This window comes from Ooceraea biroi, chromosome 13, assembly GCF_003672135.1.
Source record: "Ooceraea biroi isolate clonal line C1 chromosome 13, Obir_v5.4, whole genome shotgun sequence".
Lineage (NCBI taxonomy): Eukaryota > Metazoa > Arthropoda > Insecta > Hymenoptera > Formicidae > Ooceraea > Ooceraea biroi.
The window spans coordinates 2,272,140-2,297,664 of record NC_039518.1 but is presented as its reverse complement, the minus strand read 5'-3'; the positions used below and the strand labels follow the sequence as shown (position 1 = coordinate 2,297,664).

General features: G+C 40.6%; 2 protein-coding genes and 1 pseudogene across 2 annotated transcripts in view; 1 reads left to right on the top strand and 2 right to left on the bottom strand.

Moving 5' to 3' along the window:
- The first annotated feature begins 1,297 nt into the window (after positions 1-1,297).
- Positions 1,298-3,405, top strand: LOC113563279 (annotated as a pseudogene).
- Positions 3,406-5,079: 1,674 nt separating this feature from the next.
- On the bottom strand, positions 5,080-16,447 carry LOC113563278 (band 7 protein AAEL010189-like). The gene is made up of 4 exons (XM_026974689.1): positions 16,258-16,447; positions 15,517-15,640; positions 5,763-5,872; positions 5,080-5,202 (listed from the first exon to the last, which is right to left on the bottom strand). The coding sequence occupies exons 2-4, from the start codon at positions 15,596-15,598 to the stop codon at positions 5,080-5,082; spliced, it is 315 nt and encodes a 104-aa protein (XP_026830490.1). The 5' UTR covers positions 15,599-15,640; positions 16,258-16,447.
- A 4,543-nt stretch (positions 16,448-20,990) lies between these two features.
- The window catches only part of LOC105279598 (glutamate dehydrogenase, mitochondrial), a 7,713-nt gene continuing 3,178 nt past the window's right edge, over positions 20,991-25,525 (bottom strand). The window contains exons 4-9 of the mRNA XM_026974688.1: positions 25,339-25,518; positions 23,034-23,191; positions 22,757-22,912; positions 22,456-22,666; positions 22,212-22,366; positions 20,991-22,069 (exon numbers count right to left, since the gene is read on the bottom strand). Coding sequence (XP_026830489.1) covers positions 21,953-22,069; positions 22,212-22,366; positions 22,456-22,666; positions 22,757-22,912; positions 23,034-23,191; positions 25,339-25,518 — 977 coding nt within the window. The 3' untranslated portion in view covers positions 20,991-21,952. The remainder of the gene's footprint in view (positions 22,070-22,211; positions 22,367-22,455; positions 22,667-22,756; positions 22,913-23,033; positions 23,192-25,338; positions 25,519-25,525) is intronic.

Sequence of the window (25,525 nt, the reverse complement as noted above, 5' to 3'; positions counted from 1 at the left end):
GCAAGCATTGGACGAAAAACGACCACCAATTGCGAGTAAACACGGAAAGTGATTCTTCTTCGTGACAACGCTCGACCTCACGTTGCGTTATCAGTGAACAAACACTATTAGAGCTTGAATGGCAAGTCTTCTCCGGACATTGCTCCATGCGATTATTATTTGTTCCGGTCGATGCAACACGCTTTAGAGGATACACACTTTGATAATTTGGAAGAAGTGTGAAAATTCGTCGACGAATGGATCAACTGAAAAGAAGAGTCATTTTATCGTGGTGGAATCCATCTCTTGCCAGAAGATGGGAAAAAGTTATAGAAAACGAAGGAAAATATTTTGATTAAGGTATTCATTTATTCATTATCATATTTAAATACATGCGTTTTTGAGCAAAAAAACCCTCAAAACTAAATCACACCCCTAATAATTATTAAAGACTTGAAAGTTAGGAAGAAGATAACGCTTGATCAATTCGTCGCTTCTTATTGTAACGCGACTTCGATTTCGAACACCCTGTACGTAACATAGGTGCAATACACGCTGTCATTCCTATGCCGCTTTGGCACTGCGAGCGGCTATTCGGCTAACAGAGGTATATTATCTCGGCCGTGAATAGAGCTCCTACACTGCACTTTAATGCGACACGTGGTACGAGCGCATCGGTTCGATAGCAGCAGGCCCGCTGCACTGCGCGTTGCGTTTTCGACGCAACCGTCGCAGCAACATCGGAAGCCGCATTTGAGAGCGATGATCGCGCGTACGAGCGAGTGAGCAGGCAAGCGGGATGCTTGGGCTCCTTGTATATATAGCGTTGCTGATTAATAATTTATAGCGCCGCCGACTGGTGCGGATGGCGTAAATGTAACTCCACGACTTCTCTTCCGCTCTCTACCGTCCATCGATCGTGCGAGCTATAAATGTTGACGAATATTTTGTGACTGCTGTCACGTCGAAATTAGAGAGATTAACAGGATTCTTAAAGCTTATCCGATGATCCGAGACGGCGCAAAGTTTCTAAAAATGTTTCGATTCCTCAAAAAGATTTTCGTACTCAGCAACAATAATCGCCGTCTGACGTCAAAGGAAGTCCGTTAGGTGTGGTGAGGGATGCCTAACTGTGCCCATCGAGGGTCTGAGCCTCAGTTCCGCGAGGTTTCCTCTCTTCTGCAGGTCTTCTCTCACGCTTCTACCTCGCGTTGCGGCCCCATCGATTTGCGCGTTACATCTTACACCAAACAGCATTCGCAGAAAGTTCTGACGCGATCACTGGCATTCGGAGTAACACTATTGTATCTTGTGACACGTTAGAAAATTAACTGTAGCTTGTAGATCATGCGAGGGATCGCACTTGGAGAAAAGCAATCCTAAACGATCGGTCTTGTTTCAGGCGCAACGGCCAGAGCAGAGCGTGATGCAGGCCTTGGAGAGTCTCAATGACTCACAGGTGAACGACTTCCTGTCCGCAAGGCGCCACTAAACTTGACGATGCGGCTTGGCGATCACATGATGCTGATCCAACTACAATTGTCTACCGTAACCCCGGCTTCGCCGGCGGGCAGCCAGGCGAGTAATTCCGCTAGCAGCAACGGCCACAGCAACGCCCTCGGTCTGCCCGTTGGAAGCAGCGCTGCGAGCGTATCCAACTTGCCAGGCAGCCACGTTTCATCCTCGCTGCAGACCAGAAGGTGCCTGACGGCCAGATCACCGGGCAGCATCGTGAAACCGCAGAACGCCGGCACGGCGGCTAGCAGGACGTCGCATCTAATCAACAGCCTGGCCAACGCCCTGCACGCCGCCGCCAGTTACAGCAGCAGCCTGCCCACTGCGAGTATCACCACCACCACCACCACCAGCAGCAGCCCGGTCTGCTCCAGCCGCGTTAGCATGTCGACTCCGTCGCCGGCCTCGACAACGCCGATCGGCCCGACGCACTCCTCATCGCCCTCGCCGTCGTTGTTTTCGTCGCCCAGTAACTCGAGTCAATCGACACAGCAATCCCCATCCCGCAGCAGTCCGCACGGTGCCCCGTCTGCCAACAACAGCAGTGCATGCCAGTCTTGCCCGCTCTATCACCATCACCATCACCACCACAACCACCACCATGGCCACCATCACGGTCACCATCATCACCATCACCATCACCATCATCATCACCATTCGAGAAATAAGTCCTGTTTACCTAACCCGACGGCCTCCTCGACTGCAGCGGCGGGTTCCTCCGTCCCGATTCAGCAGGACCACAGCTCGTCGGAGTCTTACGACGTGACGCTGCCCAGGAAAAAGATCTGCGCCGGCCACCACCATCACAGTCAGCAGTCGTCATCCCTAGCGGCTGACACTACGAGAAAATCAACGCGATGAACCGACCCCGCAGAGCCCGGTCTGCTCCACGTCGCTGATGATGGAACAGTCACCGCCCAAGCCGGCCACCCTCGACACCCGAGCGCTCGCCGAAGCATCCCGGAACCTTACGCAGAAGCTGAAGCAGCTCTCCTCTGAGGTACTCACCTCGCGGGTCGACCTCGCAGAGGTATACATTATTACCGAAGCCAGTTCTTCCCCTGTGCATCATTGTTTGTGATTTGCATTCGTCGATTCGTGTCGATTAAGGTCCTAAGAGGTGCTGCGATCGAATTCGAGTTCTTCACGAGTCGAACCGTCTCTCGGATGATGCGAGACAATTCCATTGCGGATATCTGCAGTACTGAATCCTAATTCGAAATTTCATGAAACATTTATTGTTACTTGCGTACTCTCAGGCCCCTCAAAAATTATCATATTTAGCATACAGTCGATGGCACTCAAATTTTGTGCTTCCGTAATAAAGTGAAGTACAACGTGCCCAATTAATAATGTGAATTAACGTCGCAATTTAAGATTGATATCGTTCTGAGAAATCATATCTTTTAGGATTTATCACTTCGAGATAATTCGACGCTCTTTGGAATCGAAAGTGAGAGGAGCTTCTACTGTTTTGATTTCCAACGAGAACGCGATGGCGCGACGGCCGAATCTCACGTGTCTCTTTAAATTTAGGAGAACGCGAGACGCAGACAAGGCGCGATAATAGAGAGCATGCATCACCACGGGAAGGTGTGTATTCTGGCACATTCAGCGGCACTCTGAATCCGGCGCTGCAAGACAGGCACGGCCGACCGAAGCGTGACATCAGCACCATCATTCACATTCTGAATGACTTGCTGTGCGCCACGCCAGCTGCATCCGCAGGTCACTATAGGCATCATCATCATAGGCATTCACACGCTCGCCAACAATCCTCTTCGATGTCCACAATCTCTGCAGGTACCACAACCACGGGCAAGTGGCTCCACTACATCGATCGGCTGCCACGATTCCGCACCAGGGATACTCCAACGGTATGAATCAATACTTTTAAATAATGAGGAGTAGGAAGCCTTCAAAGATCGAATTAATAGAATTAATTTTATTGATAGAAAATACTCTGTAATATTAATATTATTAGGTTAGCCAAAAAGTAATGCGTTTTTTCCAATAGATGGACATACATGTCTTGAAATGTAACTAACTTCATTCTAAACCACAAATTCATTATGTAGGTTAACAACTCACAGTTCAAGCTTGTTTTACAAAAAGAAAGTACACGATTTCGTTAACAATTGTTTGTTTGCCGTCGATTTCAAAATGGAAAATCAAAAAGAACATTTTCCTCATATTTTGTTTTATTACTTCCGAAAAGGGAAAAACGCTGTGCAAGCTCAAAAAGTTATCTGATGTATATGGCGAAGATGCTTTAAAACTGCGGCAGTGTCAAAATTGGTTTACTAAATTTCGATCTGGAGATTTTAATGTGAAAGATGCACCACGCTCAGGAAGGCCAATCGAAATTGATGATGCAAAATAAAGGCACTGATCGATTCAATCGGCGTTTAACGACACGAGAGATTGCTGAGAATCTTAACATATCGAAATCGAGTGTTGAAAACCATTAAAACGACTTGGATACATTAGTAAGCTCGATATTTGGGTACCACATGAGCTCAAAGAAATTCATCTCACTAAGCGTATTGACATCTGCGATTCTCTTTTGAAACGTGAGGAAAATGATCGATTTTTGAAACGTATGATAACAGGCGACGAAAAATCGATCGTCTACAACATGGGGTAGCCCGTGAGTCAAGAAATTCATCTCACTAAGCGTATTGACATCTGCGATTTCTCTTTGAAACGTGAGGAAAATGACTCATTTTTAAACGTATGATAACAGGCGACGAAAAATGGATCGTCTACAACACGTCAAACGAAAAAAGATCGTGGAGCAAGCGTGATGAACCTGCTCGAAGCACTTGAAAAGCGATATTCACCAAAGAAAGATTATGCTGTCAGTCTGGTGGACTGTGTATTTTGAGCTGCTTGCAAGGAATCAAACATTCATTCAGACGTATACTGTCGTCAACTGGATTGCCATCAAACAGAAACGTCGAGAATTGGTGAATCGCAAAGGTGTTGTGTTTCACCATGATAAGCTAGACCACGTACAAGTTTGGTCACTCGTGAAAAATTGTTTGCAGCTTGGATGGGATGTTGTTACCACATCCACCATATTCGCCAGACTGGCACCATCAGATTACCATTCGTTTCGTTCTTTGCAAAAGCCTTGAATTGGTAAAAACCTTACTGCGATGAGGATATCAAATCTTTGTTGGAATTGTTTTTTGCTGAAAAAGATAAGAACTTTTTTGAGCGCGGATCATGTGAAGTTGCTGAAAAATGGCAAAAAAATAAGCAAACAAAATGGACAATATAATTGTTTAATAAAGTTTTTGTTTCCATGAAAAATTCGCCTTTTATTTATATAAAATTTCGATAATTCGACGGCTCGCCGTGTAAAATGCCGAAGGCATTACGTACAAGAGAAAGAAATCATGAAGAAGGAACGATAAATGCGCCAACCGAATTATTTAACTGTATCGATCCTGAATATCACAGTCGCACCAGAACTATATACGCGAAGGAAGTTGAAATTCTTCTACGCGACAATTTCCAAGTTCTAAACTAGCTCCAAGTGTCACGTCGAAATTAATTACGCTCATCGCGGATTTACGTCTATCTTAAAATGAATAGATTGATATAACGAGAGATGGTTTTTAGTCGTACCGGGACCCTTAGCACCGCCAGATAGAAGACGCCCCAGCCGGAATATGACGGCCCTTCGTACTCTTGTACGACCTATAAATTCAAGAAAAGAGGCGGGTATATTTTCAGAAATATAAGTTTCGAGATAAAATAAAGTATGCTATAACTAATAATACCATAACTTTTTATGCGAATAAATTTAAATACTGCTGGAAGTCGAGGAAGATAATAATAATTTTTATAGAAATGTCAGTCGCGGAAGTGATCGATAAACAGCGCTGCAACGCAAGTTGATGTCTGTTTTTTTACTATGAAGCAGTTAGTAGCAAAGAGATCTCGCCGATATGAGAATTATAAATGGGAGAACACGTTATAAAGACACGTGTGATAGTGACGCACCGATGCATATCACTGAGTGATCCAATGATACCGCATACCGGATCTAATAATAAGATCACAGCGAAAACAAGTTTATGATGAAAGGATAAAGATGTGATATATTTATGCATAAACATCATGCGTATATATATATATATAACTATAGTTGGCAAAATATTGCTTGTTGAAATGATCGCTTCTGCATATGTAGTTACTAGGTAAACAATAATAATAAATGATTTAATCCTTGAAAATTTTCCAAAGTATATTTTTACCTTAAAGCAAACGAAGAGGGAGAACGGCATCGTTATGATTACTATGATCCACGACAATACGACCAGGATGTTCCCACATGTCGTTGTGTCCCCCTGCGCACTATCATCCGCTGTAAACGAATGATAAAACCATTAATAATAATATTCAGAGCGACGATAATATATTGATGAAATACCTAAGTAACTGAGATTTAATCGAAAAATTTCTTTTCAGATTCTAATCTATTTTTTGAATCCATGAATCCTTGAACTCATCTTTTTGAAGTCCCATTTGATGGAAAATTTAATTAAAATTTTCAGAATTTGAATAAAAACTAATTGAAATCGAGATTTAATTAGCATCAAAATAATATGAATTTTGAAGGTTCAAGTATGTGCTTGAATGTAAAAGTTAAGGTTTGGAGAATAATATTAAGTTTAAAAAATAAATAAAGGATAAATAGAAAATAAAGAAGAAAATCTTTTCACAGAAAATTTCTCAAGAATCTAATATTTTGTAATGCATTCGCAGGAAATTTAAACGCAATTCGCTGAAAATTGCCACATTATCTGTAATGATTCCTTTACATATGTAACATGAGCGATGTTCTTCGACTAACGCTAATATCTACCATTATGCAGAATACGAAATTACTTCGTGCGAAGTAATATGATGGCATGTTTTATCCTCGTTTGTTGTCATTGTCGTTGTCCCTGTCGTCATAGGGACAGGAGACACATCGCAAAAAAGTATTTATTTATTCAGCCCTAATAGATTAGCCATTACATGTACAACATTTATTTATGTGATACCGATCGCAACAGAGCATCGCATAAATATTAAATGACAGACATTTATTATCGTGGGACACACGAATAACGGACTCACTTACTGCCAATTGTTATACAAATTTGAACTATACTGAAATATATAAATTTTTCTATGCACACATAAATAAATGTACCTCTATACTTATACTATCTATAAATATAGAGGTATAATAATATAAATATATAATAATAATAATATATATAATATTATATATATAATATATTGGGTTGGCCAAAAAGTAATTGCGTTTTTTTCCAATAGATGGACATGCATGTCTTGAAATGTAACTAACTTCATTCTAAACCGCAAATTCATTATGTAGGTTAACAACTCACAGTTCAAGCTTGTTTTACAAAAAGAAAGTACACGATTTCGTTAACAATTGTTTGTTTGCCGCCGATTCAAAATGGAAAATCAAAAAGAACATTTTCCTCATATTTTGTTTTATTACTTCCGAAAAGGGAAAAACGCTGTGCAAGCTCATCAAAAGTTACGTGATGTATATGGCGAAGATGCTTTAAAACTGCGGCAGTGTCAAAATTGGTTTGCTAAATTTCGATCTGGAGATTTTAATGTGAAAGATGCATCACGCTCAGGAAGGCCATTCGAAATTAATGATGACAAAATAAAGGCACTGATCGATTCGAATCGGCGTTTAACGACCCGAGAGATTGCTGAGAATCTTAACATATCGAAATCGAGTGTTGAGAACCATTTAAAACGACTTGGATACATTAGTAAGCTCGATATTTGGGTACCACGTGAGCTCAAAGAAATTCATCTCACTAAGCGTATTGACATCTGCGATTCTCTTTCGAAACGTGAGGAAAATGATCGATTTTTGAAACGTATGATAACAGGCGACGAAAAATGGATCGTCTACAACAACGTCAAACGAAAAAGATCGTGGAGCAAGCGTGATGAACCTGCTCGAAGCACTTGAAAAGCAGATATTCACCAAAGAAAGATTATGCTGTCAGTCTGGTGGGACTGTGTATTTTGAGCTGCTTGCAAGGAATCAAACCATTCATTCAGACGTATACTGTCGTCAACTGGATTGCCATCAAACAGAAACGTCGAGAATTGGTGAATCGCAAAGGTGTTGTGTTTCACCGTGATAACGCTAGACCACGTACAAGTTTGGTCACTCGTGAAAAATTGTTGCAGCTTGGATGGGATGTGTTACCACATCCACCATATTCGCCAGACCTGGCACCATCAGATTACCATTCGTTTCGTTCTTTGCAAAACGCCTTGAATGGTAAAACCTTTACTGCCGATGAGGATATCAAATCGTTGTTGGAATTGTTTTTTGCTGAAAAAGATAAGAACTTTTTTGAGCGCGGAATCATGAAGTTGCCTGAAAAATGGCAAAAGATAAGCAAACAAAATGGACAATATATTGTTTAATAAAGTTTTTGTTTCCCATGAAAAATTCGCCTTTTATTTATATAAAAAAAACGCAATTACTTTTTGGCCAACCCAATATATGACGAAGATGCTTTAAAACTGCGACAGTGTCAAAATTGGTTTACTAAATTTCGATCTCGAGATTTTAATGTGAAAGATGCACCACGCTCAGGAAGGCCAATCGAAATTGATGATGACAAAATAAAGGCACTGATCGATTCGAATCGGCGTTTAACGACCCGAGAGATTGCTGAGAATCTTAACATATCGAAATCGAGTGTTGAAAACCATTTGAAACGTCTTGGATACATTAGTAAGCTCGATATTTGGGTACCACGTGAGCTCAAAGAAATTCATCTCACTAAGCGTATTGACATCTGCGATTCTCTTTTGAAACGTGAGGAAAATGACCCATTTTTGAAACGTATGATAACAGGCGACGAAAAATCGATCGTCTACAACAACGTCATACGAAAAAGATCGTGGAGCAAGCGTGATGAACCTGCTCGAAGCACTTGAAAAGCAGATATTCACCAAAGAAAGATTATGCTGTCAGTCTGGTGGGACTGTGTATTTTGAGCTGCTTGCAAGGAATCAAACCATTCATTCAGACGTATACTGTCGTCAACTGGATTGCCATCAAACAGAAACGTCGAGAATTGGTGAATCGCAAAGGTGTTGTGTTTCACCGTGATAACGCTAGACCACGTACAAGTTTGGTCACTCGTGAAAAATTGTTGCAGCTTGGATGGGATGTGTTACCACATCCACCATATTCGCCAGACCTGGCACCATCAGATTACCATTCGTTTCGTTCTTTGCAAAACGCCTTGAATGGTAAAACCTTTACTGCCGATGAGGATATCAAATCGTTGTTGGAATTGTTTTTTGCTGAAAAAGATAAGAACTTTTTTGAGCGCGGAATCATGAAGTTGCCTGAAAAATGGCAAAAGATAAGCAAACAAAATGGACAATATATTGTTTCATAAAGTTTTTGTTTCCCATGAAAAATTCGCCTTTTATTTATATAAAAAAAACGCAATTACTTTTTGGCCAACCCAATATATGGCGAAGATGCTTTAAAACTGCGACAGTGTCAAAATTGGTTTACTAAATTTCGATCTCGAGATTTTAATGTGAAAGATGCACCACGCTCAGGAAGGCCAATCGAAATTGATGATGACAAAATAAAGGCACTGATCGATTCGAATCGGCGTTTAACGACCCGAGAGATTGCTGAGAATCTTAACATATCGAAATCGAGTGTTGAAAACCATTTGAAACGTCTTGGATACATTAGTAAGCTCGATATTTGGGTACCACGTGAGCTCAAAGAAATTCATCTCACTAAGCGTATTGACATCTGCGATTCTCTTTTGAAACGTGAGGAAAATGACCCATTTTTGAAACGTATGATAACAGGCGACGAAAAATCGATCGTCTACAACAACGTCATACGAAAAAGATCGTGGAGCAAGCGTGATGAACCTGCTCGAAGCACTTGAAAAGCAGATATTCACCAAAGAAAGATTATGCTGTCAGTCTGGTGGGACTGTGTATTTTGAGCTGCTTGCAAGGAATCAAACCATTCATTCAGACGTATACTGTCGTCAACTGGATTGCCATCAAACAGAAACGTCGAGAATTGGTGAATCGCAAAGGTGTTGTGTTTCACCGTGATAACGCTAGACCACGTACAAGTTTGGTCACTCGTGAAAAATTGTTGCAGCTTGGATGGGATGTGTTACCACATCCACCATATTCGCCAGACCTGGCACCATCAGATTACCATTCGTTTCGTTCTTTGCAAAACGCCTTGAATGGTAAAACCTTTACTGCCGATGAGGATATCAAATCGTTGTTGGAATTGTTTTTTGCTGAAAAAGATAAGAACTTTTTTGAGCGCGGAATCATGAAGTTGCCTGAAAAATGGCAAAAGATAAGCAAACAAAATGGACAATATATTGTTTCATAAAGTTTTTGTTTCCCATGAAAAATTCGCCTTTTATTTATATAAAAAAAACGCAATTACTTTTTGGCCAACCCAATATATGGCGAAGATGCTTTAAAACTGCGACAGTGTCAAAATTGGTTTACTAAATTTCGATCTCGAGATTTTAATGTGAAAGATGCACCACGCTCAGGAAGGCCAATCGAAATTGATGATGACAAAATAAAGGCACTGATCGATTCGAATCGGCGTTTAACGACCCGAGAGATTGCTGAGAATCTTAACATATCGAAATCGAGTGTTGAAAACCATTTGAAACGTCTTGGATACATTAGTAAGCTCGATATTTGGGTACCACGTGAGCTCAAAGAAATTCATCTCACTAAGCGTATTGACATCTGCGATTCTCTTTTGAAACGTGAGGAAAATGACCCATTTTTTAAACGTATGATAACAGGCGACGAAAAATGGATCGTCTACAACAACGTCAAACGAAAAAGATCGTGGAGCAAGCGTGATGAACCTGCTCGAAGCACTTGAAAAGCGGATATTCACCAAAGAAAGATTATGCTGTCAGTCTGGTGGGACTGTGTATTTTGAGCTGCTTGCAAGGAATCAAACCATTCATTCAGACGTATACTGTCGTCAACTGGATTGCCATCAAACAGAAACGTCGAGAATTGGTGAATCGCAAAGGTGTTGTGTTTCACCATGATAACGCTAGACCACGTACAAGTTTGGTCACTCGTGAAAAATTGTTGCAGCTTGGATGGGATGCGTTACCACATCCACCATATTCGCCAGACCTGGCACCATCAGATTACCATTCGTTTCGTTCTTTGCAAAACGCCTTGAATGGTAAAACCTTTACTGCTGATGAGGATATCAAATCTTTGTTGGAATTGTTTTTTGCTGAAAAAGATAAGAACTTTTTTGAGCGCGGAATCATGAAGTTGCCTGAAAAATGGCAAAAGATAAGCAAACAAAATGGACAATATATTGTTTAATAAAGTTTTTGCTTCCCATGAAAAATTCGCCTTTTATTTATATAAAAAAAACGCAATTACTTTTTGGCCAACCCAATATAATAATATTTATAATATTTATATAATAATAATATAAATATAAAATACGTATATCTATATACGTATTTTATATTTATATTATTATTATTTATATATATATATATATATATATATACACATACATATCACGTGTGTTCTTAGCGTGCTTACGATATCTCTATTACATAGTGATATGAAATATTTAAAAAAAGTTTGAAATATATGGCAAGTATACGGGCGCGTTTAAAGCTTCTTCTTCCCGTAGTTTAATCGATCTTTTCTTATAAGTCAAAAGACGTATCGGTAAAGCGCGTACAATTCGCCATTGATTCCTATGCCTCTGTCTGCTTTACGAGCCGATCAATATACATACGTCATACACAATGTGCACACAACCTACATTCGAAAACTTATAATTCCACGAGAATACAAAGTCTTCGACGATGATCTGACACAGTGGCATTTCAAGACAACACCTAATAAAAATCCTGATCGATTTATTTAATGGCTGTTCGACTGAAGCAAAAGTTGCGAAACAAGTTTCGCACTAACAAGTCAGAACAGTGCGATGCGGACAAAAATATCCAGACTTTACGTTACAAAAATAGCTCTAATGTTCTAAGAGACGCATGATTGAACTTAAGTATTGTATGAAATGTAACTTAAAATAATAACGCTACGTCTCTTTACAATATTCATGCAACGTACTCCACTGAACGTAAAGCGAAACAAACATTCCAGCGAATCAATATCCTCAGAGTCAGAGTTTGCGATAAGAGAAAAGCGCGAGAGTATTAAAATAAGCTTTTTCCACCTTTGTCAACGAATTCCTCCACTTTTTCCTTCAATCACTTGCCAATCGCTCACCTTCGGTCATCTCGGTACAGTCACCAGGGTCCCGACTTCTCCGCTCAGTCGCAGCGCGTAGAAGCGACACTATTTCTACGTTCGAAGGCGATAGCCGTTTCTCGTCGATTATGCGCGTTAAGGGTTGAAGCGGGGATAAACGGTACCGGGTCCGAAGCACGTTATTCACCTCTCACACGATTCGCCACGACTAGATGTTGACGTTCAGGCGGCGTCTCTCTTTCTTGCACTCCTCTCCTCTATTTCTCTCTGTCTCGCTCTTTCTCCCTACCACCCTTCTAGCCCAGTGACCTCCCTTCCGTTCATCCCTAGTCTCTCGCCTTCGGCGAGGCAGCATGCGCGAGATGCGCGCCACCCTCCGCTTCGCCTCCCGAGAATATCGCCCTTTCCTTCCCCGCGCGTTCCTCTTGCTGTCGCTCTACGTTTAGCTCTTCCTCTCTTCTTCAGCCGTTCGGCTAGTCGTTGTTCTTCTCTCTTCCTCTCCTTCGTACTTCAGAAACGGGGTGGGTGGTGCGATGCTGCGTCATCGTAGTGGTCGTAGTCGTTGAAGAATCGGGACCGATCGAACAAACCCCGGCCGCTATAGACAATTTCGATCTGGATATTTTATTCGACTTGTTTCCGCGAATAAAACTGGCCGCACTTATAGCGGATCTATAGAAAGAAAGCCTAACGCCAAGGTGTACAAGGTGAATGCTAAAGCGTTCCAAGTTCACGCGTAATCGGCACACACGTACTACAGGGTGTCCCAGACCCAGCGAAGCACACCCTCCTTTGGCTTCCGGAGCTTTTGCGATCGGTGCCGATATCATCGATATCCAAGATACCGCGAAATCGGAGCGACATTTCGTATACTGACAATCGCTAGAAATTTTACATCGTAATTTATGACTGAGAGATGAACTGCAAAATTCTTGGAATAAAAGATGAAAAAAAGAATTAAATGAAAGAACATGGATGATAAATTAAAACGTATGTTTCTTATCCTGAAAAGCTGCACCAAACGGCCCAGGCAGCACATGTTAGCCTAATATATGTTTCTTAGACGTATCTAATGTCTAAGAAACATAAAGTACCATTTAAGAAACGGTTTAAATAGAAACCGTTTTTAGACCTCAATTTTAAAAACGTATTTTTCACCTTTCCACAGAAACGAAAAATGTGTTTTATTAAATTGATTTGAAATTATATAATTAATATAGAAAAAATAGTAATTTCTACTTACTTTGCGAGTATTAATTATTTTTACATCATACGTTTCAATGTACTCGATTATGGAACAAGAGACAAAAATCAACACAAGCGTGTGTGATTCCCACCTCTGATTCACCAAGCGACCGATAGATGGCCAGGCCAGACGTGACGTTCTCGCAAGTAACATTTATGTTATCACCTTATAAATAACCATCCGGAAAACCGATCCAATACTCTTTTCTTCTTCTTTTCTTTTGAAACTTTTGAGATCACTATTACTTGAAGTGATATTTCAAAAGAGTGAGATTCCACTGCACGAAATTTAGAGAGTAATTCATAAAATAGTTTTTTACAAAAATGTGACTTAACTCTGTCTATCTTTGAGGCACTGATATATAGAATCGATAAATATTTTTCTGATGGTTTCTGAAACGTTTCTCCTAACGTTTTTTCGTTGGACATTTTCTCCTAAATAAACGTTTCAATAAAATGGTTATGGAACGTTACGGCAAAACGTTTATGAAACGGTTTTGAAACCAATGTGTGCTGCCTGGGGGATCTATTTCCGCCAGGCTGAATTTCGCGAGAACGTGTGCGAGAGCTACTATTTTTGTCGGTAGCCTAGATACGCCTGGCATATAAACGTACGACTTCGAAGTGCATCCGTTCCTCGGGCGTCAATTCGAAGCGGAAACGAGATTTTAACTCATTGATTTCAATCGCTGCCTCACTGCCGCATGAAAGGCCAGTCTCAACTCTATACACAATTCTTATAATAAAGAAAACTAATTAAAAAAATACAAAGTAACGGTAAATCTACCGATTAGCGAACCCACCTCCTATCACCTTGTCCTTGACATATATTATAGAGGTCACCCTCCTGAGTGACCTTCAAAAGGTTTTAGCCGTCGGTCGTTGTTTACTAAAAAGTTATTAACAAAAGAAGTTTAATTATTTGCACGAATTTTGAGCCGTCCACAACAAGCCAAAGGTTATATTTTCCGAAACTGGAGTCCCGGACACATACGCTCGGTTTCAACCCGCTTCGCGGGAGGGCGGGGCGCAGGGGCTTCGCCTCCCGCCCCCCGCCAGAACCAGTGTAACAGATTTTACCGTACAGATTTTGATCACCTGGTACACGGCGCGGATTCCGGCGGGGGGGGGGGGGCGAAGCCCCTGCCCTCCCGCGAAGTGGGCTGAAAACGAGCTGTCCGAGGCTCCAGTTTCGGAAAATATAACCTAACCAGGTTAGGTTAGGTTAGTTTAGGTTAGGTTAAAGCAAAGAATACTTTGTATTTAACTGTTTATGCTTAAAGTCAAGAATACTTTGTACTTATATTAAAAGAAACTAGTCTATATATTAACGATTCACTGCTTTAAATGACTTTCCTTCCTTCGTTCATATACATATTCGTCTTTTATATCTTTCAATATTCAAAATAACTACTATATTTGCAAAATTTCTTTTGTTAATAACTTATTCATAAACAACGATCGACGACTAAAACCTAGTGCGGGTTATTCGGGAAGGTGACCTTTGTAATATATGTCAATATTATGTTCTTGGTTCGCGTAGACAGCTGAAAATTCGTGCAAAATCATTAAACTTCTTTTGTTAATAACTTTTTAGTAAACAACGACCGACGGCTAAAACCTTTTGAAGGTCACTCAGGAGGGTGACCTCTATAATATATGTCAAGGACAAGGTGATAGGAGGTGGGTTCGCTAATCGGGTAGATTTACCCAAAGTAACTATGTAAATGATAAGTAATGTTTACTTTCAGGATCTGATTTCCAAATTATTAATGTTTAATAATGATAAAGACGATCTTAAAAGTATGTGAGATTTAGTTAGGAAATTTTTATAGTTTCATTTTTGATTCTCTTTTTAATGGATCAAGCTAGATAAATACTTCAGTAATTGATTCCGAAGTACCTATGAGAAATATCTAATAAGACGCATACTAAATTCCTGACAACCTATCGGGCAAATACATATGTCACAATGAATTGAAGTTCGGTTATATAAAAGCATTCGACCTTCTTTACATACACGTAATAATTCACTTCTCGAGCTTAAGGTCCTTGTCGCTTGATTTTCGCCACGTACACGTTCGAAATAACAGTTCGCATTAATATTTATATTTGTACGGAAAAAGCAATATTTAGAATGTTTCTCGGATTTACGAGAATAATTCAATTCGTGGCAATGAGATAAAAATTAACGGAAAAGGAAGGAAACAACAGGATAAGATAAATATTCAAGCACGTGTTTCTCTAAAAATCAAAATAAAATGTAAAAAGCAGAATAAAAATAAAATAAAATAAAACAATTTACGCGTCGGAAATTTCTTTCCTTTCTAATCCGAACGTGACGAATGAGCTTCCTTCCTTCACCATGCGAGTTCTTTTCTCGCACCACCCGCACAGAGACATTTCATGACATTTAACACTCACATCCGATAATCCGCTTGCGAATGTCATCGGGTCGACTGTTGATCTGCATCGTGGACCCGTTGCCGTTGCTCATGGTCGCCATGGGTATATCGGTCGGATTGACGCGTGATTCAAATCTCGCCACCTGCGGGTAGAGAAACAAGCACAATGGGACAGTATAAAAAATAACGTGCCGCGTGCGCGCGTGAAAATAATCACACTGTTATGACGCGAATGGTAACGTTAATTCCGCGCTTCTACATTGCACCGTAACCCGCAAGGGTCACAACGCAACTTCCGACCGCGCGCGGTCCGTTCCGTGCCGATACGGGGCTGCGTGACACTTTCACCCCTATTTGCGTGAACCCTCGGTTCCGATGCGCGCACCGCCGCCGCCGTTTCGCACTTAGCACGAACACGAGATAACACGTGGATTGATGCACATCGCGCTGGCACGCGGTCGCAAATCTTCCCGGCCGCGAATAACCGCCCTGAACTGAAACTGCCCTCGTGATTCGATCGCGCTCGCGTTAAAAGCCGGGAGGCTCTCGATTCGGGTCACTCCGAGTCGCTCGCAGACGCAAATTCGGGAGCGGGAGAGGTCGTCGACTCTTGCCCGAACCGAAGAATCTCCCAGCTGGAACGCGATCGAATCCGATTTATCGTCGGTGATGAACCGTCATCCGCCGCGTTGGCGATCGCAAAATCGATAAACTCGCTTCGCGTAGATTCCTTTATCTCGTCTTTTTCGTTCTACGTCACCTTTGCTGATTGCCGATAATGCGTGCGTCAATAGAAGTGAAGTGGCGTGACGGAAGGAGCGAAGTTGTCGTCGCGGCGTCGCGATGCTTTATAGAACCGGACCAGGCGCCGCCCCGGCGACGAGCTGGTGCTGGTGAACGCAACTTGTCCGCCCCGCGGAACACGTCGCCGTTCTACGGGCGCCCACACCTACGTTATTAGTCTGCCCGCGCGTACATGCACCCACCACCCGCCCGCTCCGCGACTATTTGCGGCATCACGAAAAGCGGTGCATCCGCTTGGCTCGGCTCGGCTCGGCCCCGCGGGTCGCGCTCCTGCTGCAAAATGTCACGTCATGTAAAATTATAATGAGATTATAATTAATAACGAGCAGATTACGTATAAAAAGTTACATGTGCGGTGGAAAAACAATTACCTCGAGAGAAGAGATTGTAAAATAAAGCTGACTGACATACATTATGCATGAATTGCGTCTTCTTTAATATTTGCAACATGCGTCGAGCAGGTAGGATTCGAGAGGTCCCTTGCATTTGGTCCCCTCCTTACGAGATTAGCTATTGTGTTATCTGGACGAACTCTGATATGCAAATTATAAAGAATTAAATTATAAAGAACAGTAAAATTAATAAAATTGATTATTATTGGGTTGGCCAAAAAGTAATTGCGTTTTTTTATATAAATAAAAGGCGAATTTTTCATGGGAAGCAAAAACTTTATTAAACAATATATTGTCCATTTTGTTTGATTATCTTTTACCATTTTTCAGGCAACTTCATGATTCCGCGCTCAAAAAAGTTCTTATCTTTTTCAGCAAAAAACAATTCCAACAACGATTTGATATCCTCATCAGCAGTCAAGGTTTTACCATTCAAGGCGTTTTGCAAAGAACGAAACGAATGGTAATCTGATGGTGCCAGGTCTGGCGAATATGGTGGATGTGGTAACGCATCCCATCCAAGCTGCAACAATTTTTCACGAGTGACCAAACTTGTACGTGGTCTAGCGTTATCACGGTGAAACACAACACCTTTGTGATTCACCAATTCTCGACGTTTCTGTTTGATGGCATCGTTTAATTTATCCAGTTGACGACAGTATACGTCTGAATTAATGGTTTGATTCCTTGCAAGCAGCTCAAAATACACAATACCTTTAAAGTCCCACCAGACTGACAGCATAATCTTTCTTTGGTGAATATCTGCTTTTCAAGTGCTTCGAGCAGGTTCATCACGCTTGCTCCACGATCTTTTTCGTTTGACGTTGTTGTAGACGATCGATTTTTCGTCGCCTGTTATCATACGTTTCAAAAATGGGTCATTTTCCTTACGTTTCAAAAGAGAATCGCAGATGTCAATACGCTCAGTGAGATGAATTTCTTTGAGCTCATGTGGTACCCAAATATCGAGCTTACTAATGTATCCAAGTCGTTTCAAATGGTTTTCAACACTCGATTTCGATATATTAAGATTCTCAGCAATCTCTCGGGTCGTTAAACGCCGATTGGAATCGATCAGTGCCTTTATTTTGTCATCATCAATTTCGATTGGCCTTCCTGAGCGTGGTGCATCTTTCACATTAAAATCTCGAGATCGAAATTTAGTACACCAATTTTGACACTTCCGCAGTTTTAAAGCATCTTCGCCATATATTGGGTTGGCCAAAAAGTAATTGCGTTTTTTTTATATAAATAAAAGGCGAATTTTTCATGGGAAACAAAAACTTTATTAAACGATATATTGTCCATTTTGTTTGATTATCTTTTGCCATTTTTCAGGCAACTTCATGATTCCGCGCTCAAAAAAGTTCTTATCTTTTTCAGCAAAAAACAATTCCAACAACGATTGGATATCCTCATCAGCAGTCAAGGTTTTACCATTCAAGGCGTTTTGCAAAGAACGAAACGAATGGTAATCTGATGGTGCCAGGTCTGGCGAATATGGTGGATGTGGTAACGCATCCCATCCAAGCTGCAACAATTTTTCACGAATGACCAAACTTGTACGTGGTCTAGCGTTATCACGGTAAAACACAACACCTTTGCGATTCACCACTTCTGGACGTTTCTGTTTGATGGCAATCCAGTTGACGACAGTATCGTCTGAATTAATGGTTTGATTCCTTGCAAGCAGCTCAAAATACACAATACCTTTAAAGTCCCACCAGACTGACAGCATAATCTTTCTTTGGTGAATATCTGCTTTTCAAGTGCTTCGAGCAGGTTCATCACGCTTGCTCCACGATCTTTTTCGTTTGACGTGTTGTAGACAATCCATTTTTCGTCGCCTGTTATCATACGTTTCAAAAATGGGTCATTTTCCTCACGTTTCAAAAGAGAATCGCAGATGTCAATACGCTCAGTGAGATGAATTTCTTTGAGCTCACGTGGTACCCAAATATCGAGCTTACTAATGTATCCAAGTCGTTTCAAATGGTTTTCAACACTCGATTTCGATATGTTAAGATTCTCAGCAATCTCTCGGGTCGTTAAACGCCGATTGGAATCGATCAGTGCCTTGATTTTGTCATCATCAATTTCGATTGGCCTTCCTGAGCGTGGTGCATCTTTCACATTAAAATCTCCAGATCGAAATTTAGTACACCAATTTTGACACTGACGCAGTTTTAAAGCATCTTCGCCATATATTGGGTTGGCCAAAAAGTAGTTGCGTTTTTTTTATATAAATAAAAGGCGAATTTTTCATGGGAAATAAAAACTTTATTAAACGATATATTGTCCATTTTGTTTGATTATCTTTTGCCATTTTTCAGGCAACTTCATGATTCCGCGCTCAAAACAGTTCTTATCTTTTTCAGCAAAAAACAATTCCAACAACGATTTGATATCCTCATCAGCAGTCAAGGTTTTACCATTCAAGGCGTTTTGCAAAGAACGAAACGAATGGTAATCTGATGGTGCCAGGTCTGGCGAATATGGTGGATGTGGTAACGCATCCCATCCAAGCTGCAACAATTTTTCACGAGTGACCAAACTTGTACGTGGTCTAGCGTTATCATGGTGAAACACAACACCTTTGCGATTCACCAATTCTCGACGTTTCTGTTTGATGGCATCGTTTAATTTATCCAGTTGACGACAGTATACGTCTGAATTAAGGGTTTGATTCCTTGCAAGCAGCTCAAAATACACAATACCTTTAAAGTCCCACCAGACTGACAGCATAATCTTTCTTTGGTGAATATCTGCTTTTCAAGTGCTTCGAGCAGGTTCATCACGCTTGCTCCACCATCTTTTTCGTTTGACGTTGTTGTAGACGATCGTTTTTTCGTCGCCTGTTATCATACGTTTCAAAAATGGGTCATTTTCCTCACGTTTCAAAAGAGAATCGCAGATGTCAATACGCTCAGTGAGATGAATTTCTTTGAGCTCATGTGGTACCCAAATATCGAGCTTACTAATGTATCCAAGTCGTTTCAAATGGTTTTCAACACTCGATTTCGATATGTTAAGATTCTCAGCAATCTCTCGGGTCGTTAAACGCCGATTGGAATCGATCAGTGCCTTTATTTTGTCATCATCAATTTCGATTGGCCTTCCTGAGCGTGGTGCATCTTTCACATTAAAATCTGCAGATCGAAATTTAGTAAACCAATTTTGACACTGCCGCAGTTTTAAAGCATCTTCGCCATATACATGACATAACTTTCTATGAGCTTGCACAGCGTTTTTCCCTTTTCGGAAGTAATAAAACAAAATATGAGGAAAATGTTTTTTTTTTATTTTCCATTTTGAAATCGACGGCAAACAAACAATTGTTAACGAAATGGTGTACTTTCTTTTTGTAAAACAAGCTTGAACTGTGAGTTGTTAAGCTACATAATGAATTTGCAGTTTAGAATGAAGTTAGTTACATTTCAAGACATGTATGTCCATCTATTGTAAAAAAACGCAATTACTTTTTGGCCGACCCAATATTATACAGGGTGGCCCACATAACTCTTAACAGTTGAATATTTCGGAAATTATTTGTCAAATCAAAAAGTTGTTCATGAGAAAGTTTTATGTATTCGAGGGGCCTTTCTAACTACATAAATATGAAGTTACCCCCTGCCCCCCTAGGGGGGCAGGGGGTAACTTCACAAATTTCAAACGGGACCCCCTATAAAATGTTAGATGGCTGGGTTCTACGGGTAAAAAAAAGTAAATTTTGTTAAAAACATTTTTTTGTCAAATGTTTCTGTTAAAAGATACGACGGTGTAAAGTTTCGAAGCTACACGAAATCAAAATCACAACACACTGTTTGTTTAGTTATTCAATTTATTAAATGTTCAAAATGTCCGCCATTGACTTGTAAACATGTATTTATTCGAAGCAACAAATTACTCCTAATATTTTTTAACGTTTCGGGGGCAGGGGGTAACTTCATACTTATGTAGTTAGAAAGGCCCCTCGAATACATAAAACTTTCTTATGAACAACTTTTTGATTTGACAAATGGTTTCCGAAATATTCAGCTGTTAAATGTTATGTGGGCCACCCTGTATATATACATATAAAAGATTGAAAAGTGCAAAGAATAGTAAAGTACAATACGTAGAGATTTTTTGCACTTTTCATTAGCATGAATAATACACGTGAGAAGTAAGACATTTGCGGGTGTATGGGCAGGACAAACTTGCCTTCCTCGTACATATATATATCTGGCATTAGAAGGCAAGTCAAGGATACGGGCGGAAAGAGCGGGGGGCAATAACCAATTGACAAGTTGAATCGACGAGACAACACTGCTCATAACGTATCGATTCGTTTATTCTTACGGTTTTTAGAGGTATAATCGATAAGTACTGTATATTGCTGCGATGGCACCTATTAAAATGCATCTGATGTATCAAATATCACTTTCATTACTTGCGTAGCACACGATCGTGTTACAGAACAACAGATTAAAATCTACGAGTCTCTAAAATAAAATCGGTAATATCTATGAAATAAAAGTGTGCACTTTCCGGTTCGAAAGTATCAGGAGTATGTCTTTATTAACGAGCCTTCTTCCCGCGCCTACGCAACGCTCCCGCAACGTTGGCTCGCGTATCCGTCCAGCCCAGACGCGCGCGTTATCAACGTTTTGCGACGAGCCGAGCTCTTTATCGCGAACGATAAGATTGCGAAATGTTTTCCTTCTTGTCAACGCGGCATCAGCAATATCATTAGAATCATACGTAGTTGCAGAAAAATGACAGATTGCGTGCGATGCAAAAATTCTGGTCGCCCAGAAGGTCCTCGAGGATGACTCTGTGTCACGATATCCCGTCGATCTTCCGTATCGTATGCATAAAAAGTGAAATATCAAAATGCACTGGCCCGGTCGTAATATCGATCTTATGCAGGAGCAGATCGGTGTCTCGTTTCTTCCTGGATGTTTGGGTGTCTCGTAGCGTTCGAACTCGACTCGACAGTTTCGTGACATCCGCTTTACGTGACTTTTTCTATACATAACTAGGCAGAAATTGTTACGGTAAATAGAATCTGAGAAGTAAGACAACACTGGAACACACCTCCGCGACGTCGCGTAATCTTTCTGCTCACTTGCGAGATTTGGTACGGTCGTCAGGTATAGTTCTAAATATGCGCTGGATGATGCACGGAGTCGCTCCTTGCTTGCTCGCGTAAAATCGTAAAAACTGACTTCGTCTTTTATCGTAATTCGTAGAATATAATCTTGCGACTAAAATAATTTAGAAAGCGAGACCAGCCTCGGAGTAAGTAGTGAATATCTTCTCAATCGAGTTGGCGTACGCGGCTGTCCTCAGGTCGAGTCCGAGATTAAATCTCATGGCAGTTTTCATGATAGCCTGGAAGTAATAAAACGTTGCTTAAAGTCTGAATTTCATTTAATAATAATTATTTAACGAATAATGAAATATAATAATAAAAATAAAATGTTCCTATTTCGTATAAATATGGCATCTCGATTATATCGATCGAGGTAATTACCCTAGCTGATCTCTCCATCGTGTAATCTAGACCAGAATGAACGATGTCCTTTTCGGAAGCGCCAGATATACGTTTCTGGAAGGCCTCGGACGGTGTGACGGGTATGCGGCCACCAACGCGACCGAACCTACGTTCCAGAGACTCCTGTACCGATTCTGTAGGAAGAAATTTAGAAGATTAGCTTATTGTGTCCGCGAGTCTGAACTTTAATCGAGCCACTGTTACTTAATGTGACTGAACGTACCTAAAAGATGATAATTGGACTCCCTTTCGTACTTGAAGGTCAAGCGGCCGTACGACACATGGTTCAGGTTTTTTAACCACTCGAAGAACGAGACTGTGACACCACCGGCGTTAATGTACAGGTCCGGGATTACGAGAATGTTCCTGTCGATCAGGATTTTATCCGCTGCGGGGGTGGTCGGTCCATTAGCAGCCTCCGCGATAATTTTCGCCTGCCGAAAATACGATTTGAATGAAAAATTTTATTATCTTTATGAGAGAAATAAAAAATTGAAATCTTCTTTCGCAGAAATAATCCGTACCTGGATACGTCCTGCGTTGTCTTTGTTAATTACTTTCTCTATAGCGGCCGGTATAAATATATCGCACGGCTCGTACATGAGATTCTCGCCTTCGTACGGTTTGGCGCCCGGAAAACCAACGATGGTGCCGTTCTCTATGCGATACTCTTCCAATTCCTGCAAAAAATAACACGAGAAGCACGCTCAGAAAATTTTCTTGTCTCGTATAATCGATGAAAATTTAGGCTCACAAATTATTAAAGCGTAAATGCTGAGATAAACACATTTCTTCATTTACCTTCGGGTCGATGCCCTCTGAATTGTAAATGGAGCCGTCGTGCTCAATCACGCCTATGCAAGCAGCACCCGCCCGGTGTAAGTAGCGCATCGAGTGCAGGCCTACGTTACCAAAACCTTGGACAATAAACGTCTTGCCTCCCCAGCCAGGTGTTGTACCTACGGATCATCAAACTCTATTAAGGGGGGAGCCTGCTTTAGAACGCTGAAAATAAGGTATATTTTACGAATTGTTTTTCGAGAAACTATACAGCGGATCATTATAAAACTTTGATGCATTTATTAGTACATGTTTAAAGATAAACAAAATTATTTTTTTATTTGAATGTATCGCTTGTAGAGGTCGTCCTGGAGAAATCTTAGTGCAGCCGCGTCGCCGGCATCGCAAATTGGTGAGCATTCTCCTGCCTCCAAATTTCGTCTAAACTGAAAAATTGAAATACGTTCTCGTTATTTATGAGTTCCCATCGTCGATGAACCAAAGAGAGAAGAAAAAAGTTGAAAAGTGCCAAAATGGTGGAGCTTAGAACACAAAAGTACGATTTTTAAGCAAAGTTGTTGAACTTTTTCATGCAAAAGTAATTGTTTAACTTAATGTTTTTATGAATATTAAAGGTTCATCGACGATGGGAATTCATAAATAACGAGAACATATTTCAATTTTTCAGTTTGGACGAAATTTGGAGGCAGGAGAATGCTCACCAATTTACAATGCCGGCTGCACTAAGATGCCTCCAGGACGACCTCTACAGGCGATACATTCAAATAAAAAAATAATTTTTTTTATCTTTAAACATGTACTAATAAATGCATCAAAGTTTTATAATGATCCGCTGTATAGTTTCTCCAAAACAATTCGTAAAATTATACCTTATTTTCAACGTTCTAAAGCAGGCTCCGCCCTTAAGGGGATCCTGGAGTCGTCTGTATTACCGGCGGAATTCGTCGATCTTACTGTACTAATTACTCTTTAATGATTGTATAGAATGAAAAATCCTTCTCCACGATTAAAGTATACAAAGAAATATACCGAGCGAAACTCGACTTTATGTTAAAAACGACAAACAAATTTACAGTTTTATTATCGGCTTATTGTGACGTCACCTCGTACATTAATGTTCTTAATATAAATGTTTTGCGGTTTGTGTGGCCAAAATTCGATAATCGCAAGGACGGAACAAAATGAAAGAATATGGGGAAGCTTTTAGAAATGAGTTTAGAAGCCTAGCGTAAAAGTAATTAGTGCAGAAAGATTCGTGATCATTTCGTGCCTACGTATGCCTGTGAAATCGTGGCTGAATAAAAAATTGTGATTTTTTTCCGTTTGGAAAGTTAAGTCCTGCTTTTCACATTACATTATTGTGTGTACTTTCATCGTGGAAAAGGATTTTTCATTCTGTGAATTCAATAAAAAGAAAATGCAGGAAAATCATCGATTCCGCCGGTAATTCAGACGCCGCGACGGAGTTCACTGGCCACTTCAGGATCCCCTTAAGGGGGGAGCCTGCTTTAGAACGCTGAAAATAAGGTATATTTTACGAATTGTTTTTGGAGAAACTATACAGCGGATCATTATAAAACTTTTATGCATTTATTAGTACATGTTTAAAGATAAAAAAAATTATTTTTTGATTTGAATATATCGCTTGTAGAGGTCGTCCTGGAGAAATCTTAGTGCAGCCGCGTCGCCGGCATCGCAAATTGGTGAGCATTCTCCTGCCTCCGAATTTCGTCTAAACTGAAAAATTGAAATATGTTCTCGTTATTTATGAATTCCCATCGTCGATGAACCAAAGAGAGAAGAAAAAAGTTGAAAAGTGCCAAAATGGTGGAGCTTAGAACACAAAAGTACGATTTTTAAGCAAAGTTGTTGAACTTTTTCATGCAAAAGTAATTGTTTAACTTAATGTTTTTATGAATATTAAAGGTTCATCGACGATGGGAATTCATAAATAACGAGAACATATTTCAATTTTTCAGTTTGGACGAAATTTGGAGGCAGGAGAATGCTCACCAATTTACAATGCCGGCTGCACTAAGATGCCTCCAGGACGACCTTTACAGGCGATATATTCAAATAAAAAAATAATTTTTTTTATCTTTAAACATGTACTAATAAATGCATCAAAGTTTTATAATGATCCGCTATATAGTTTCTCCAAAAAAAATTCGTAAAATTATACCTTATTTTCAACGTTCTAAAGCAGGCTCCTCCCTTAATCTCGCAGAATTAATAAGCCCGCCGAATGATAAAACAGGAGACGCGATACACGTTTCGCTTCATCGCACCGTAGTAAGTAACGTACCGATCATGCTCATGTAATTGGCCTCATTGATGAAGTTCTCCAATCCGTGAAACACTCCACGCCCTGTCGCGGAAATGCGACCGTGAATACCGCCCTGGTTGATCGGCTTGCCGGTGACGCAAGCGTGAGCGTTAATGGATGTCTGGATAGGCCGATACTTACGACGAAGACTATTGTCATCTGGACA